Below are 19,761 nucleotides of genomic sequence, written 5' to 3' on the forward strand. Positions count from 1 at the left end.
GAGGAGAGAATGTTAGACTTGGAGGGTAGGAGGAGCAGCAAGATCGCTTTGTTCCATAGTCAAAATTTAACCAAGGGCGACCGACAACTGCAGGGACCATCTTCCAAACAACAAAGCCAGAAGCATGGAACTGGATATTTTTCTTCTGTATATGGGGTGTGGGGCCTGGACTCGCCTGAGATTAGTTCGGGGGAGCCGGGGACTGTGCGAGGATGCTACCCCCTGGTGTCCACTTTGTACTGCTGTCCCGTGGCCCGCACACTCTCAAAGAGGGCGGTGGGAAGGCATTGATGAGCAGTCTTTGCTACTTTCAAACCTGGCTATTCCTGGTGTTGGCACTATCCTTTCCAGGCCTACCATTAAGGAGAGAGAGGCAAATAAATGGGGGGGGGGGGCAATGTGACAAGGTTCTCACAGTTAGGAAATGCATGCCGTATAAAATTCTGGGAGTTGATGAGATGGGGGGGGGGGAATGGCTCATTCCTTCTCCCCAAACCCTATGGAAAGGCTTGTAGATAAGGGAGTTCAGATGCAGGGTCTCTGACCAGTTCCTTTCCAGGAACTGTTTTAATTTGTTCTAAATTGAAAATGCTTATTTTATTAAGATGACATATATAATTGTGATTAAATACCACTTTCTCAAAAAATGCCGAGAGAAATAGTGAATAAAATGTATTTTAATGTGTATGTTTGGAGAGACATGAGGAGTGAAGATCATAATGGAGGGTTTAATAGCTGGGAATAGACCAGGTTTACATCTCCACAAAGTTCTCATTTAGCTCTCATCCTTTGTTTTGTTTTGCTTTGTTTTGGGTCACACCCAGCAGCACTCAGGGACTAGTCCTGACTCTGTGCTCAGAAATCACTCCTGGCAGACTCTGGGAACCATATGGGGTGCCGGGAATAGAACCAAGGTCTGTCCTGGGTCAGCTGTGTGCAAGGCAAATGCCCTACTGCTGTGCTATCTCTTCGGCCCCAGTTCTCATCAGTTTAAAATCCCCTACTCTTTCTTCCATTTGATGTTTCCATGACTGGGTGGGGGTGGTCAAATGCTCATGTGGTTGTGGTGCTGAGCATTTGAACATAGGTTTCTCATACACTAGCTTGAAGAGGGTCACATTTGTTAAGCTGTGGCTCTCATACAGTTCTGGTGTCAATGCTCACCAGTGGTGTTTACATATGTAGTTGTACTCTGTTTTTTCTTTGGTTTTTGGGTCACACCCAGCAGTGCTCAGGGTTTACTCCTGGCTATGAGCTCAGAAATCACTCCTGGCAAGTTCAGGGGATCACATGGGATGCCGGGATTTGAACCACCATCCTTTTGCATGCAAGGCAAACATCTTACCTCCATGCTATCTCTCCAGCCCCGTAGTTGTACTCTTAGTTTGGTGCTTACACACATCTGGCTGTGATGTCTCAGAATCACTTGCAGCATCAGGAATAAATACTAGATAAAATCAGCAGAACTTTCAAAATTGGCTCATGGAATGACACTAGAAATCAAACTCTAGATTTCAAGTTAACATGGCAAGTGACTTGCATCATCTCCTGGACCCCTTATTTTGGAGGAACCACAGGTGTGGTGCTTAGAACTTATTCCTGGCGCTGTGCTCAGGGGTCACTCCTGGCAGGGCTTGGAAGGGCCATATGTGGGGCCGAAGAGATAGCACAGCTGTAGGGCGTTTATCTTGCAATCGGCTGATCAGGACCTATGTTGGTTCAAATCCCGGCATCAGAGCGATTTCTGAGCAGAGCCAGGAGTAACTCCTGAGTGCCGCTAGGTGTGGCCCCCAATAAAAAAAAGGAAAAAAAAAGGAAGGGTCATATGTGTTATAGGGGATCCAACCTCGGCTGCATGCAACACAAAAATCTTACCTACTATACTATCACTTTGTTCCCTATTTCCTGGATCTCTCAACCAATAACTTAAGGTTTTAATCTATACTGCTAAGACTATGTAAGAAGCATCTGACCACATAACCATCATATTTAAAAAAATTAACTTAATTTTCTAGTTACCAGCATTGAAAGCTTTTAAACGTGACTGTTATGTTTCTGTGGATCACAAAATAAATCCATTTCTTCCTAGTGTGTTCTAGAAATCCTAACTTCTTTATAAAAATATGTTGTAAAATGGAATCACCATGAGATAAACCATGAGATACCAAGAGTTTGGCTTCTTTTTGTTTTGTTTTGTTTTGGGGTCCCACCTGGCTCGGGTTACTCTTGGCTCCGTGCTCAGAAATCGTTCCTGGCAGGCTTGGGGGGACCATACGGGATGGTTCTTGTTTTATTTGGTTTATATTCATTTTATTTATTTATTTTATTTGGTTTATATTTATTTATTTGGTTCTTGTTTTATTTGGGGAATACACTCATCACTCTCATCTGGGGTGATGGGAATTGACTCGAGGTTTCAGTAATATAAGTGTTCTATCAATGAGCTACAATTCTAGCACACATTATCTTTCCTTCTTTCCTTCTTTTTTTTGGGGGGGGCACACCTGGTGGTGCTCAGGGGTTACTCCTGGCTCTGCACTCAGGAATCACTACTGGAGGGCCGGGGGTGGGAGAACATATGGGATGCTGGACATTGAATCCAGGTCAGCAAAGCCTTATCTGCTGTACTATTGGCTCTGGCCTTTTCCTTCCTTCCTCTCATTTTGGATCACACCTGGATGTGCTCAGAGATTTCTTTGCACTCAGAGATTATTTCTGGTGAGATTTGGAACCATATGTAGTGAGTGACAGGGACCAAACCCAAGTTAGCTGAGAACAAAGCAAGTGACTTACCTGCTGTACTCTCTTCAGCTCTGGTTCTATTTAAAATATTTTTAATTTTGGGGAGTAGATTAGGGATAGGGGTTTGGGCTATACCCGTAGTGTTTGGGATCTTTCCAGTATCTATGGGTCTCTAGTGGGGGAAGTAGTGGCATTGTAATGTGAAAAGGCAGAAGAAACATCTGTGTCTTACAAGGGATTACTGGCTCATGTAAACCAAGAGCTGTTATTACCAATCTACATAAGACTGGGAATTTTGGCTGTTCATTATTTGTCCATTTGTAGATTTGTAGTGGAGCAGTGACTAAGGCTATTTGTCTGTTGCTTCAAAGTGAGGAGAGTTAACAAGGGTCCACAGGGCGCAAATTTAGAGACAGTGGGACAGACTTGAGAGAACATGTTCTTGTAGTACCTGTATTTCACATGAAGCTATGTGTGTAAGTGTGTAAACCTTTGTTATTTTATTTATTTATTTTTTTATTTTTTTATTTTTTTTTTGGTTTTTGGGCCACACCCTGTGACGCTCAGGGGTTACTCCTGGCTATGCGCTCAGAAGTTGCTCCTGGCTTCTTGGGGGACCATATGGGACGCCGGGGGAATCGAACCGCGGTCCGTCCTAGGCTAGCGCAGGCAAGGCAGGCACCTTACCTCCAGCGCCACCGCCCGGCCCCCAACCTTTGTTATTTTAGTGTAAGAAATCTGCTTAGCATATGTATCTGATTATTCTATATGTATATTGTATTTAATTTCTTCATTGGTTTTGGCTTTATTTTAATGCTATTATTTCTTAAAACTTTTACTGCTTGTAATTACCCTTTTCTTGGGGTCATGCTACCATTCAATGAGCATATAATAAGGGCAGGATTACTGATGCCTAAATAATACACTAATGTCAGCAAAGCTTGGCTTTATCTTAGTGCAGATACATCTGTTCATGAAAGTAATTTCTCTAATTGGTGATCAAAATGTAAAATTTAATTTTGTAGTAATATGAGGTCAGCTATATACGTATTTCTCAGTAATTAGAAAAACTGAAATCTAATTAAAAATCAACAAAAATTATCATCTCTGAACCCTTAAGTCAAAGTCTACACACCCCAGCATTCTTTTGCGTTATTTTTCATTCTGGTGTACAAGCTCTATTGTTACATTTCAATAAATCATTCTTTTGCCTTTTTTTTTCATTCTTTTGCATTTTAGCCAGAGTGATTAGACTAAAAATCCCTGCCAGCTGTGGAGATGGCTCAAAGAGCTAGTGCATATGCTTTGCATGCAGGAGGCCCAGTTCTATTCCTAGCACCACATGGCTCTCTGCAGATGGCTGCTATTATATAGACCACCAAACAACTTGCTAGGAGTAGGCTTGAATACTACTGGGTGAACCCCTTCCCAAAAAAAGCAAAAACAAAAGGAAACTTATTTTTAAAAACGTAGACTACCTCAAACCCCTCTAATGATGTCCCATTTTTGTTTGGTTATGGGCAATGTCCTGTATTGATGAGGGGTCCCCTACAGTACTTGAGAACTATCCCAAATGGGAACCCAGGGTCTCCCTTTTTGTGTCATCTCTCCACCTTCTCTCCAGCCTTCTCTCTTCTTGCTCCTCTCATGTGGAAGTCACTCCTGACTCTTAGCTTTTGTGGCCCTTTTTTTCAAGTCTTCCCATGTGCTTTGCCACTTCCTAGTTTGAATTCTTCTCCTTTTCCCTTCTGCCCAGGAGGCCTCACTTTATTCATCTAGTGATTGGCTCTCATCCTCCAGGCCTAATGAGAAGGTTGCATTCTGAAATGTTTCTTCTGACTCTTGGTTCAGAAGGCTCTTTCAGCTATTGTCTAGTCTAATAATGTTATAAAAATCACTGTTTTCTGGGGCCAGAGAGATAGCATGGAGGTAAGGTAGGAGTGATTTCTGAGCATAGAGCTAGGAGTAACCCCTGAGCGCTGTCGGGTGTGACCCAAAAGCCAAAAAACAAACAAACAAAAAACAAAAAAAATCAGTTTTCTTTACATTATTTGCCTCCATTTGAAACATTTTGGTGCTCTCTCCATTCCTTCCCTTTATTGTCGCAATGAGATAATTTGGGAAGTGAGGAAAGGGTTTGCATATGTCTAGGTGCTGTGCTCCCATATTATTTACTTGTGGTACTTGCTGCAGATATGACATATCTGGCTGTCGTGGTAATACACTCAGCCAGTAGTTCCACTTTCTTAGTTTAAGCAAGTTTTAGTTATTTCTGGTTGTGGATTATGTGTGTATGTATGTTTATGAATTGATGTGTGCTCACACATGCTGTCCAGGGGTTGAACTTCCTAGTTCTGATGCTTGAACATAATTTGGTTGCCAGGGTCAAGCTTCTGCATTGCAGTGCTCCCCTGCTTGTGTGTGGTGCAGCCAGGAATGGTCTGTGCTGCCTGGATCATAGACTACAGAACTGCTAGGCATAGCAGGAGAGATGTAGGAATCAAATGGAGTTCAAGCAATAACACAGGAGGGTGAGGAGCAAACTTGTAAGGTGGTGTCAGTGACTGATGAACTATCTCCCAGGGTCCTGAACATGTGTTTGTTTGTTTATTTCTTGCCTCCAGCAGACACTCATCACAACCCCTTCCACCCTTCCCTAGTACTGTGTGCTAGATAGTATTTAACTAAGCCTGAAAGCTGCTACTCCTCTAGGTGAGGACAGAGAGTAGAACTCTGCAGAGGTACCAGGGAAGTAACTCAGATTATGACCAGCATCCTCCCTGAAGGCTCTTCAAACATTGTGGGCCAAGCTCAAGTAGTACTATTGGGAACAACCACCATGCTTTGCTTTTAGGCCATACTCAGGAGTACACAAGTATACTTAGGTATTGGCTATGTGCTCAGAAATCACTCCTGTCAGTGTTCTGTGGACCATATGTGATGCAGGGAAGTGAACCCTGGTTGGCTCTATTAAAGGCCTTACCCAACTGTACTATTTCTTTGGTCTCTGAAGTCTGCTCGTTAACTTTCTTTTATTCCTCAACTTAACTCTCACAAGTTCTTTATTGGTTGATATTTGCAAGTGGGAGATACATAGGACAGAGCTGAAAACCAAACATGTAACATCTGGATCAGATGTTGGTTCACTGGACTGAGAGACTGGAGAAAGCCTGGTTTGGGGATGGAATTCTTGAAAGGCTCCAAATTTATTTATATACTTCATTAATATGCAAACCTAGAGACTCTTTCATAGTTGTTACTTTTTTGACAACAGTTTTTGTCTTTTCTTTATTTTAGGGTGATTTTGGGTCACATATGGCAGTGCTTGGAAGTTACTCCTAGAGCTGTGCTCAAGATTTGCTTCTAGTGATGTTTAGGAATCAGATGGTACTGAAAATTTGACGTCATTCACATACATGGCAATTGCCTTAAAAAACTGCATCATCTATCTGGGAACCCCCTTGTTCTGTACTCAAGGATCATTATTTTATTTTTGTTGTTGTTTGTTTGTTTTGGGTCACACATGATGACAATCAGGGGTTACTTCTGGCTCTGTGCTCAGAAATTGCTCCTGATATTTCTGAGTGCATAGCCAGAGGAACCCCCGAGTGTCACTGGGTGTGACCCAAAAAGAAAAAAAAAATCACTCCTGGTAGGCAAGAGGAAACCACATGGGATGCCAGGCCTCGAACCACCATCTCTTTGGATAGGCTGCGTACAAGGCACTGCTATGTTATCTCTCCGGCCCCATCAAGGATCATTTGGGTGGTGCTTAGGAGTATGTGTAGTACAGTAGATTAAACCTGAGTTGCCTGTCTACAAACTGAGTTCTGTACCTGATGCTGCTGTACTATCACTCTGGCTCCTCTGTATCCCTATTAAAAAAAAGATTATCAAATTTATTTTTTATTGTAGTTTAAGTAGAATGGTTGCAGAAGTTTGTGATTTTGATGTGCTAAATTGCTGCCAATATCTCCACCATTGTACTTGTATAATTTCTAGCCTGCTTTTTCCTCCCATCTCAAACTCCCCTCTCTGCTTAATAACAACAGTTTTATCATCTAAGACCAAGGGTTTGTCATCATTCTATATTGTTTATTCTCTTGGTTAGTGTCTCTATAGACCATAAATAGATCATCTTATCCTTTACTTGTTCTCTCTCTGACTTCTGCTGAACATATTGCCCTTCATTTTCATTCAAATTTAAGTGAACTACAAGATGTCATCATTTCTTCTATGTAGTTTTCCATTAGAAAACACAGGTTTTTTGTTTGTTTGTTTGGATAGTTTTTTGGATTACACCCAATGATTCTCAGAGGTCACTCCTAACGGTGCTCAGGGGACCTTATGTGGTGCCAGGGATTGAATCCAGCATGCACTTCAGTCCACTGAACTTATCTCTCCTGCAGTTTAACTTTTGTTTTCTTCACAAAGCATTGCTTATACACATTTCTATACATCAATATAATTGTTGTATATTCATCTTCAGTTGAAACACCAATTGATCTATTATTTGTGTAGTCATATTAAATTTGGAGGAATTTGTAGTTTTCTAACACTTCTTATACATAAATAGTATAAACAGATTTGCACAAATTAACTCCTTCCTATTTTGAGTTCTTTCCATCTAGCATATATTGCAAGTGGAATTATTGAAATAAAACAGTGGGGACTGGAGTGGTAACATAGCAGTTGGGCATTTGCCTTGCGTGCAGCTGACCTGGATCAGACCCGGGTTTAATTCCCAGTATCCCATATGGTCCCCTGAGCCTGCCAGGAGCAATTTCTGAGCGCAGAGCCAGTAATAACCCCTGAGCACCACCAGGTGTGACCCAAAAAACCTAATAAATAAATAAAATAAATAGGGGCTGGAGAGATAGCATGGAGGTAAGGCATTTGCCTTTCATGCAGAAGGTCATAGGTTCAAATCCCGGAGTCCCATATGGTCCCTCATGCCTGCCAGGGGCTATTTCTGAGCAGATAGCCAGGAGTAACCCCTGAGCACTGCCTGGTGTGGCCCCAAAAAAATAAAATAAAATAAAATAAATAAAACAGTGGGAGACATCTGCTAGCTCTTGTTGCCTCATGAAGTAATATTTGGAGGGCAAGGGTCATGAAACTCTCTAAGATTATTTTAAAAGTTGAGGGGCTGGGGCCGGTGAGGTGGTGCTAGAGGTAAGGTGTCTGTCTTGCAAGCGCTAGCCAAGGAAGGACCACGGTTTGATCCCCCGGTGTCCCATATGGTCCCCCAAGCCAGGGGCAATTTCTGAGCCCTTAGCCAGGAATAACCCCTGAGCATCAAATGGGTGTGGCCCAAACCCTCTGCCCCCCAAAAAAGTTAAAGGGCCAGAGAGATAGCATGGAAGTAGGGTGTTTGCCTTTCATGCAGAAGGACGGTGGTTTGAATTCCAGTATCCTGTATGGTCCCCTGAGCTTGCCAGGAACGATTTCTGAGCTCAGAGCCAGGAGTAATCCCTGAGCACTGCTGGGTGTGACACCCCCCTCCAAAAAAAAAACAACAAAAAAAGAGATTATTTTAAAAGTTGTGTATATAAGGGCTGGAGAGATAGCATGGAGGTAAGGCACTTGGTTCGCATGCAGAAGAATGGTGGTTCAAATCCCGGCATTCCATAGGGTCTCCTCAGCCTGCCAGGAGCAATTTCTGAGCGTAGAGCCAGGAGTAACTCCTGAGCGTTGCCGGATGTGACCCAACCCCCCACCCCCCCCAAAAAAAAGTTGTGTATAATGAGGGACAAGATTTATTGAGGGGTCTAAAGTGGGAAGTTGTTTGTGAATTGCTACCATTACAGAGAAGTAGATTAGGTTCTATGTAGGGATGATTCCATATTTAAACCTGCCAGGAAATGATGTGGGCTATCTTCATAGGTAAATAAATCCCTTCTTGCTCTGGAAAATGTTAAGCATACTGAGTTTTAAAAGAAATTGTTTTATGGGACCGGGAAGGTGGCGCTAGAGGTAAGGTGTCTGCCTTGCAAGCGCTAGCGTAGGACGGACCGGTTCGATCCCCGCCCCCCCCCCCGCGTCCCATATGGTCCCCCCAAGCCAGGAACGATTTCTGAGCGCATAGCCAGGAGTAACCCCTGAGCGTCAAACGGGCGTGGCCCAAAAACAAAAACAAAAAAAGAAATTGTTTTATAAGCCTTACAGATTTTTGTGATCATTGTATTTTCCTAGCCTCATTCCTTAAATCTGAAAACAAATTTTATTAAACATTTTATAGGGCACAACGCATGCCAGGTGTACCAGTGGCAGCCTGAGCCCTCATTGGCAGACATCCAGAAGTGTCTCCCGGGACAGGCAATCTGGGAATTAAAGTAGCATGAAGTCATATATCCTCCCCATGCCTGCCCCCCAAACTTCTAAACTGCCAAGCAGCCAAGGATAAATTGGTCTTCAGTTCCTTGACCTTTTTTTCTGTGCTCACCGTCTACTTCCAGGTGTCTGTGTATAGTCCACCTATTCTTGAGACCTCTTACCACATTTCCTCTCTCTATGCTGTGCCAAATAATCTCAAGTTAAACCCGGTTCTTTAGTGATTGATGCCAAGAAATTATATTGTCTTTTTTAATTTCCCCTTTTTAATCTAAGATATTTGTATTTCATTTCAACTGAAGAATTTTGGTCACCATAGAATTTATAACTGGTAGAATATAGCACTTATAATTCCACGAACATAACTTCACCTCCCTACCATGAACAAGTGTGTTTACCCACACTTCTAGGCAAGCAGCCTGATTCAGTACAGGAACCAGTTGCTTAACAATCTGTTTTTTTTTTTTTCCCCTCAAGTCAACTTAGTGAAATTATAGTTTTAGAACTCCAAGCTTGGCCAGGAGGAAAAGTCCCTATTGAAGACAGAGACTCAACCATAGTCTCTGAGTTAGTTTCTGAATTTTATTCTTTTATGGAGTACTTATTTAATTTAAAAATAATTTCTTTATTTAGGCACCATGGTTACAAACATGTTCTTCATTGGGTTTCAACCATAAAATGCAAACTCCTCTTCACCAGTCACACCTAGCTGTGCTCAAGGATTACTCTTTCTCTGGTTCAGGGATCACTACTAGTCCTAATAAGGGAATATATAGGGTGTTGGGGAATGAACCTGGGTTGGCTGTGTGTAAGGCAAGTGTCCTACCCACTGTACTATTTCTCCAGTCTTGCAAAACTAACTATTTTTTTGGCCACACCCGGTGCCTCTCAGGAGTTACTCCTGGCTATGCACTCAGAAATTTCTCCTGGCTAGGAAGACTGTATGGGATGCCGGGATCAAACCAGATTGGCTTCATGCAAGGCAAACGCCCTACTGCTGTGGTATTGCTCCAGCCCCACCAAACTAATTAAAAAAAAAAAGTTCTATTTTAAGTCACATGTCTTAACTGATCACATATTTTAAATTAAAAAATGTAGGACTGGGGCCGGGCGGTGGCGCTGGAGGTAAGGTGCCTGCCTTGCCTGCGCTAGCCTAGGACGGACCGCGGTTCGATTCCCCCGGCGTCCCATATGGTCCCCCAAGAAGCCAGGAGCAACTTCTGAGCGCATAGCCAGGAGTAAACCCTGAGCGTCAGAGGGTGTGGCCCAAAAACCAAAAAAAAAAAAAAAAAAAAAAATGTAGGACTGGGGCCGGGAAGGTGGCGCTAAAGGTAAGGTGTCTGCCTTGCAAGCGCTAGTGTAGGATGGACCGCGGTTCGATCCCCCGGTGTCCCATATGGTCCCCCCAAGCCAGGGGCGATTTCTGAGCACATAGCCAGGAGTAATCCCTGAGCGTCAAACGGTTGTGGCCCAAAAACCAAAAAAAAAAAAAAAAAATGTAGGACTATAGAGCAGAAGAAATAGCACAAAGAATAAGAAACTTGTTTTGTATGCTTCTGACCTAGGTTGGAATCCCAGTTTGCATACTCTTTCTCCAAGCACTGCAGAAGAGAACTTGAACACAGAACCAGTAATTCGTTTTGAGTACAGCCAGTTGTGACCCAAAAACCAAAAACTAAAAAGTCAGGCCAATTGAGTAGCAGTACAAAGCTAAATTTTCTTAAGGATGCAAATATAAAAATACCAAATATGCACGAATTAATTTTGGGGGGAGCCACACCCAGTTGTGCTCAGGGGTTATTTGTGGCTCTGCACTCAGAAATAGCTCCTGCAGGCTCAGGGTGCTGGGTTTTGAACCTAGGCTGGCTACATGCCAGGCAAATGCCCTACCCAATGCTCCAGCCCCATGCACAAATTTTTTACTATAGACATTATTAGTACATGTCTGATTTTCTTAAAGGTTTCTATCATAAATTTAAAATTTCTGGAATTAAAATAAATTGTTTTTTGAGAGTATATTTTAATTTTTTTTTAACATATTCAATGAGCCAAAGGCATAGCAAGCAGATATTTTGACACCTCAGTTTGGAAGCTACTCTTAGGCCCCAACTTCCCAACTGAATCCTGTTAATGGTTACTGTGTCATTAATCTCTGAATGAACCAATTTCACAGTCCATGTGCCATAGTTTCAAGTTACACTCCATCTATTTCTTTATCCTACTCACGGAAGTCAAAAATTCCTACCCAGGTTGCCACACCACTTGTTTGGATATTATGAATCTATTTAAAGATCCACTCTCTGCTGAATTCTTGCAAACACTCCAGAACTTAGGACCACAACTCTTACAGATATTCAATGTTTGAATTTCTCCTTTTTTTTTTTTTTTTTTTTTGTCGGAATCTGGTTATATATCTAATGTTATTCACAAAGAAACTTGTAATGTAACAGGACATTTAACATTTAACAGAGAGCATACTTTAGGATGAATGAAATCCTAGGGGACTTGGCAGAAAATATAATGGAATCTGTTTACTTCATTATATGCTTTATTATGGCTTAGAATGTTTCAAAGACAGTACGTTCTCTTGCTCTCTTAGTTGGATAGTAAAATCTGACTTCAAAAACTTAGATGTGTTTGACTAAACATCTGGAGAGAGCTTAAAGGACTGAAGCCCAGGCCTGGCTCACACAGGGCTCTGGATTCCACTTCTGGCACCACATGAACTTCTGGTAACCCTCAGCACCCTCAGCACCCCTGGAGAAGCCCAAAATCAAAACCAAAGCCAAACCATTACCACCACTGTCACCACCACAAGCCTCAAATCACAGCTCCTCCAAAGCCATAACATGTGTAGAGTACATGTTAGGAACCCAAGGAAATTTGGAGAAAAGAACCCCAGCATATATATGTATGTATATGTATATATGTGTATATATATGTATGTATATGTATATATATTGTTTGTTTTTTGGGTCACACCTGGTAGCGCTTAGGGGTTACTTCTGGCTCTACGCTCAGAAATCGCGCCTGGGCCAGAGAGATAGCATGAAGGTAGGGCGTTTGCCCTGCTTGTAGAAGGATGGTGGTTCTAATCCTGGCATCCCATATGGTCCCCTGATCCTGCCAGGGGCGATTTCTGAGCTTAGAGCCAGGAGTACCCCCTGAGCCCTGCCAGGTGTGACCCAAAAACAAAACAAAAAACCAAGAAAAAAGAAAAGAAATTGCTCCTGGCAGGCTTGGGGGACCATATGGGGTGCCGGGATTCGAACCACCATCCTTCTGCATGCAAGGCAAATGCCCTACCTCCATGTTATCTCTTTGGCCCCAACCCCAGCATCTTTTGTGTCATTTTAGGATAGTGTGTGACATTGTTTTGCTGTGAAAGCAAACAAACAAACACAACTAAACAGAAAAGAATGAGTTGCCATAGGTATTTCTTAGATTGGGACCTTGAATGATAATGTATGCCATTTCCCCTAACCAATACTTACAGAAACCAAAAAGAGACAGAGGGTTTGAGTTTATGATGACTGTGGACAGAGGGGACAATCACTATAGGTAGATGGGCCTGTGTGTCTGCAGCTTGGGAAATTGGGACAGGAGAATAGCAGCTATTGTGAGCTGATAAGTGGCAGTTGAAGTCACAAAAACTTCTCAAGTCACTGACGAGAATGTAGTAGGAAAGGGAGTTAAGAATAGGTCTCTTGAGTGATGACTGCAGTTAGAGAAATAACTACACTGAGAACTATCATAACAATGCGAATGAATGAGGGAAGTAGAAAGCCTGTCTTGAGTACAGGTGGGGGTGGGGTGGGAAGGAGGGAGATCTGGTAAATTGGTGGTGGAAATGTCGCACTGGTGAAGGGTGTGTTCTCACATGACTGAAACCCAACTACAATCATATTTGTAATCAAGTTGTTTAAATTAAAATATTAATTTAAAAAAAGGAATAGGTCCCTGAGGTACACTATCATTTAAAGTGCAAAGACAGGAAATGGAGCTGTCCATAGCAATGGGGGAGAAGAGAGGAGCATTGAAGAATGTTTTCCTCTTACATCAAGTTTACTTGTCTTGGTTATAAACATAGGAGTGGACAAAATGGTGACAGTGATGGGCAGAGCTGGTGGGGCTGTCTGGATGCTTTGAGGAGTTATTTGGAGCAGTGTGGTGGATAGCAGGAAGCTCTTTGCCTTTTATTTCCTAGATGGTAATAAAGGCTCTGGGAATTGACATTCCTGGGTGTTCTGTTTTCTGTCACTTCAAATTTCACCATCATTCTTTCCTTAGCCTAATCTCGAATTTGTAGGAAAATCTCTGTCCGTTCATCATTCATGTAATCATTCATTTATTCATTTTTTTTCCTCCTCTCTCCCCTCTTGCTACTGTAATGATGGGGGTGGGGGTGAGGTGCTACTTTTAATTGCAGTGCTCTGTAGCATTGTGGCATATCAGGTGGTGGTTTCCAAATACTTAGCCTTGGTGCTCACCAGTGGTCATGCCTCTTTCTTCAGTTGCTTTGCTTGAATCCCTGCTTCCTGGGGGTTACACTCGTTTAGTTGTGAAATTCACCCACATTCTAGTTGTGGGGTCTCCTGGAGGTTCCTGTGGTGCTTTTATAAGTGATTTCTGGGTAAAATTTCTTTATTTCTTTTCGGTTTTTGGGTCACATCCAGCAGTGCTCAGGGATTACTCCTGACTCTACACCCAGAATCGCTCCTGGCAGGCTCTGAAGACCGTATAGGATGCCAGGATCCATACCACCATCCTTCTGCATCAAGGCAAACACTCTACCTCCACGCTATCTCTCGGGCCCTGATAAAAATCTCTTTCTAAATGTGGAAAGGGAGATGTGAGAAGGCACACTCAGTCAAGGTAAGAGGCATGAGGCTGTATCTCAGTGGTTGTAGCGTTTGCCTTGCATGTGTGATGTCTTGGACATACACACACACACAAACACACACACATTCTAAAGGAAAGGAGAAGGCTGCCATACTATTGATTATATCCATGTGAGTAAGGATGTGTCTCTGTGTTCATATAAGTATATGGATGCATGTCTTTTTTTTGGTTTTGTTTTTTTTCGGGCCATACCCATTTGATGCTCAGGGGTTACTCCTGGCTAAGCCCTCAGAAATTGCCCCTGGCTTGGGGGGGGGGACCATATGGGACGCCGGGGGATCGAACCGCAGTCTCAGTCCTTCCTTGGCTAGCGCTTGCAAGGCAGATACCTTACCTCTAGTGCCACCTCACCAGCCCCGCAGATGCATGTCTTTTGTTGGCTTTTATATATTTATATATGTAGAATACATGTATTTTCTCTATAATAGGTAAGTATAAAAATTGTAGAGAACTCTTAGAGAGAGAGAGAGCTCTATCCCTTTCCCATGCTTTCCCTTTCTTTCCTTTTTCGTTACGATGTCTGAGATTCGCACACTTGGTGTGTAACTTGGTGGAGTAATAGGGTTTTCACTCTATTCAGAATAATTCTTGTGCTTGTGCTTGTCACTCATGGACTGGAAATATCTCTGGATTGGTCCCTTTCCCTACTTGTTCTTTACCTATGGGGGGATGGTTTGTCTCTCTTCCCAATAAAGACCTGGGGTCTCAGGGAGAAGCAGCTTTTGGTTTCAATTTCCACAACTAATCAATCTGCCTGCTGATATCTTTTGCTAGTGAGCAGAACGCTTGTGGTGGAATTTTTCTGAACCTGTTTTATTCTCTTCAACCCTGTGTGTATTATTTTCTGTCAGAGTTTGCTTCCAAACCTGTGCTCCCCAATTTCTTGGGATTGGGGCATGAGGCTTCCTCTTCAAGTGGTGGTGAGCTATAGCTTGTTACACCACAACTTGTGGAGATAGGGATCTCAGGATGATGCCTTGTACAAGGCTTTGTGGTGGGGAAAAGGTTCATGGTTTCACAACTGTGAAGCAGGTGCTATAGCTGAGCCACATTTCCAGGTCTTTGAGATACTTTTATAGTACTTTAATAGTTATTTTATATGGATTGAATCTAATTATCATAAATTTGGACTTGTATTTTATTTTTCTGGGAGGTAGGCCACATGCAGAAATGATCAGACCTTACTCCTGGCTCTGAACTCAGCGGTCTTTCCTGGTGGGGCTCAAGGCATGCAAGGCAAATACCCTACCTGTTGTACTATTGTTCTGGTCCCCTGACTTGTTATCTATCCCCTGTTTTATTTTTTTTAGTAATTGCTTTTATTTTATGAAAGTACTGGTCATGGGGCAGGTTGCATCCCTATTGCTCCTCATCTCAGTTCAGGAGCACTAATTAGAACTAGATCAAGAATCTTTGAAGCTCCAGACTGTGAAATTCCCCAGAAAAGGAAATTCAGTTGAGAAGTCTGAAGTTCTTGTTCCAAGTTATATTAATGAGGCCTCAGGTGAAATTTGAGCAGAAGACCCATTCAGGCTTCCCTGGTTCAGACTGAATACCTTCCTGAATTAACTTGTCACTGAAGTAGATACCCAGGTCTCAGATAAGTCCACATTAGACTCTATGGCCTACTCACTACTTAGGTCACATTGGTGATTACAAATAAAATAAATAAAAGATATTATGCTAAAAAAAACCTTAAGTAGTCAGGTCTGATTTTTGACTAACTTATTGGGGTGTAGTCTGCTCTTCCTCTCTTTCCTCTGAGATGGGATGTCATCCCTCAGGTTTTTTTTTTATATATATATATAATTTTTTGGGTTGATCTCAGGGCTACTCCTGATGTGGTGCTCAGAGGTCACATTTGAAGATGGTTAGAGGGACCATATGGTGCTAGGATTGAACTGGAGTCAGCCACATGCAAGGCAAATGCCTTAACCTCTGTTCTATCTCTCTCTTTATTTTTTTCTATCCCTCCCTGCCCTCTCTGTACTATCTCTTCAGCCTCATACCCAGACAATCTTAAAATGTCCCTCCAGGCAGGGCAGGTGAAACTGATGCATCACAGTTTTTAAGCCTTCAGATTTTTATCTCAGGTAGGAACCACACTTGATTAGCAAAATCTTTTATTGCAGCAAAATCAGACACATTCATTCCTTTACGCAACACAGGAAAACCAGAACTTCCTTCAAGAATCTATCTGCCTGGGATTTTCTATTGCGTTTGTGCTTTCATATCCTTTTTCTTTAGGACAATCTCTCAAGCCATGTCTACTATCACCCCTATCAAACTTGCACTCCCCCTTGCCATGGTCCTTTGTGTCTGAAGGACCACGTGGCAGCAGACAGGTCAGTGGCAATGTAGAACCCAAGAGAAGGACCACCCCTTTCCCTCACCCCTCATTCTTTGAGCATTCATAAAATCCCTTCTGGAATTAAGAATATGTAGAGTTGGCTGTGTGGGTGGGAAGTGGTATTTGCAAAGAAGGGAAGGATTTGTGAAGAGAAGAAATGCAACAGCAGCAGCAACAGGAGTAGAGTGTGTGTCAGGGGGTTGGTGACAATCAGTTGGTCTTAGATGACTTTATCCAAGTGTACAGGAACCAGCTTGTAGTTCTGATCATCTTTTGCTTGGGGAGGATCGCAGGCAATGATGAAGGATGCATCCATTTGCTTCTCTTTGTACCTGCACTCTGGGTACTTTCCCGAGGTCAGCTGACAGCTGGTCAAGGACACAGGCGTTGGGCTCTGGTGGCAGTTTTCCCGGCCATTCTTGCAGGCTATGTTGCGGGTTTGACAGGTCCTGGTCACGCTGGAGAAAGATTCATGCAGGAAGGTGTTGAGGCTCTTGCAGCGTTTTGTGTACTGGTTGATGTGACTCATGGCCACGCTGCATCTCTTTGGGCTTGGCTGCACATGCTGGGTTTCAAACCATTGAGCTGAGGTCATGTTCTTGGGCTTGGCACTGGTAGGGCGCTGGGCCACCCACAGTGCCAGCAGCAGGAACAGCAGCAGGGGGCAGTATTGTGCTCTGGTTGCTGCCATCTCTGGATAAGAGGTGCAGAAAAATAAAGGGATGGAGGGAGGGTGAGTACATCAGTACAGCAGAAAGCCCTGATTGCCTTTCACTGATATATATATATATATATATATATATATATATATATATATGTATGTATATGTATATACATACATACATACATGCATACATACATACATATATATCCTAAGGGAGTTTAATTCCTTCACTGTTTATGTATATATATATATATATATATATATATATATATATATATTTTTTTTTTTTTTTTTTTTTTTTTTTTTTGCCACACCTGGCAGTGAACAGGGTTTACTCCTGACTCTGCACTCAGGGATCACTCCTGGCAGGCTTGGGGGGGACTACAAGGGGTGCAGGGGATCAAACCCAGTTTGGTGCAAGTGAGGCAAGTACTCTATGTTCTCTACTATTTCTCCAGTCCCTGGTCACTGGCATTTTAAAACTTAGTTCCAGCAGATGATGAGTCATTTTATGTACTTAAACAGTGTTTATTATAGAATGGTTTTATGAGGTAAATATAGTAATTAAGTATATATGCATGTCTATATCTATATGTGTATAGTATACACAAATGGACAAGCAGAGTTGATAAACATAAACGAAATTGCCATCACTGCACAGTATCAAATGTATTATAATTTTAGTCAAGACCTCTTGGCTTCCTAAGTCCCTGTTCTTTCCACATTCCATGTTTCTTTTATTGAAAGTCTGAGAAAAGACAAACTATTGTTGGAAAATATGCCGAGGGTCTATATTTTATTTTCCTCAGCTAGCTCAGACACTCCTGAAAGAGTTATTATTAAGGTTGTGGAGTCAGCTAGTTCCTCTGTTCTGTGGCCCAGTTTCTCACTGAAGCTAGAAAAACAGACACTCCCAGAAAGGAACCACCACTCCAGCTGGCAAAGCTCAACAGGGAGTTGGGCTCTTTCCATGGCGCCATTTTGCCCTATTGGAGAAAGTCTTGTCATGGTAACAGGTCAGAGAAAGAAGAGACCTTAGACATCATCTCAATCAATATCTTACAGATGAAAGAATGAATGTGAGTTTCTGAAAGAGCAATTACCCATCCCAAGGCCACCAAGTGAGTTTCAGGGCCAGGCAAGGGGCTCCCAACCCACCCCTTTGGTCTAGTGCCTGGATGAAGAGGGAGGAGAAAGCATGTCTTATAAGAGGCAGAGCTTGGCAAGTGTGGTCTGTGGCTTTGGATGGTGCATAAATATTGTCTTTATTGATTCTCTTCTAATCCATCTGATAACATTTAGGATAAAATTTGAGCAAAAAGGTATGTTCTTTATTTTTCTTTCTTTTGGACAGCAGACTGAATCTTCTTCACCTGAAAACAATATCTGGAAAGAATTTTTAAAAGTTGGCTGATATATTTTTTTTTTTTTTGGATTTTGGACCATACCAGAAGTACTCTGGGGTTACTCAGAATTTACTCCTGGCACATTCAGAGGACCATATGGAATTCCAGGAAATGAATCTGAGATGGCTCTGTGCAAGGCAAAACCCTATCCCACTGTGCAATCATTCTAGTTCTAGACACTTTTTTTGGGGTGGGGCACACCCGGCAGTGCTCAGGGGTTACTCCTGGCTCTACACTCAGAAATCGCTCCTGGCAGGCTCAGGGGACCATATGGGATGCCGCGATTCGAACCACTGACCTTCTGCATGAGAGGCAAACGCCTTACCTCCATGCTATCTCTCCGGCCCCACAAAACATACTTTGAACCCAGGAAAAAGTTTTCCAGTAAGCCATTGACTTGGACCTTAGAGAACAAATGTATGTATTTCTCCCTTGCAGATCTCTATCTGTCCCTCTCCTGGTGAGATGAAATAATTACTCCAGTAACTTATTAATCGTGCAGACCCAATTTCTAATGCTTTGGAGTGAAAGGGTGGAGACAGTGGCTGGAACCAAGGGCTGGCCAAACATTTCATGCTGACCACAGACTTTGCAAGCTCTGTGTCAATTAGGTTGCAAACATGCCTACCCTCAAACAGGGGTTGGTTGATTTTGCCACTGGCCAGCACCAAACAGAGAGGCCTGGTAAATGGGTTCCTTTGATTGCATTAAAAGTTTTTTATTGGGGCCGGTGAGGTGGTGCTAGAGGTAAGGTGTCTGCCTTGCAAGCACTAGCCAAGGAAGGACCTCGGTTCGATCCCTTGTCCCATATGGTCCCCCCAAGCCAGGGGCAATTTCTGAGTGCGTAGCCAGGAGTAACCCCTGAGCATCAAACGGGTGTGGCCCGAAAAACAAAAAAAAAAAAAGAAAAGTTTTTTATTGCATTTTTTTTATCCTAGTCATTTATCACATCTTCCCAGCTGCTGAAGCTATGGGTTGTTTTAGCCATTAAACACAAATCTTATTCTAGGGTCTGGAGATTCTCAAAGACCCATAATATTTAAAATTGAGTACAAATATAAACTAATACAGGAACTATCAACTTCAAATAAAATTCACAATAGTTGCTTACCTACTACTATAGCTACATAAAATTGATTTAATTAATTTTGAAATATGGCATACATAAAATTGTTTATTCCATTGGAAATAAGTCTCTGGTTATATTTTCTTTATTTTAAAATAATTCTCAAGTATAATAAGAACAGATGCAACAATGATAACAAAAAATTGTTGTAGTAGTCAAACAATTTTAGATTAAAAATATTATTTTGGGGCCCGGAGTGATAGCACAGCGATGTTTGCCTTGCAAGCAGCCGATCCAG

The 19,761-nt window shown here is 42.4% G+C and overlaps 1 protein-coding gene across 1 annotated transcript; it reads right to left on the reverse strand.

Moving 5' to 3' along the window:
• Positions 1 to 16,547: 16,547 nt before the first annotated feature.
• On the reverse strand, positions 16,548 to 17,018 carry LOC126001432 (ribonuclease 7-like). The gene has a single exon (XM_049768696.1). It carries the CDS (start codon positions 17,016 to 17,018, stop codon positions 16,548 to 16,550), a length of 471 nt encoding a protein of 156 aa, XP_049624653.1.
• Positions 17,019 to 19,761: the final 2,743 nt, after the last annotated feature.

This window comes from Suncus etruscus, chromosome 2, assembly GCF_024139225.1.
Source record: "Suncus etruscus isolate mSunEtr1 chromosome 2, mSunEtr1.pri.cur, whole genome shotgun sequence".
Lineage (NCBI taxonomy): Eukaryota > Metazoa > Chordata > Mammalia > Eulipotyphla > Soricidae > Suncus > Suncus etruscus.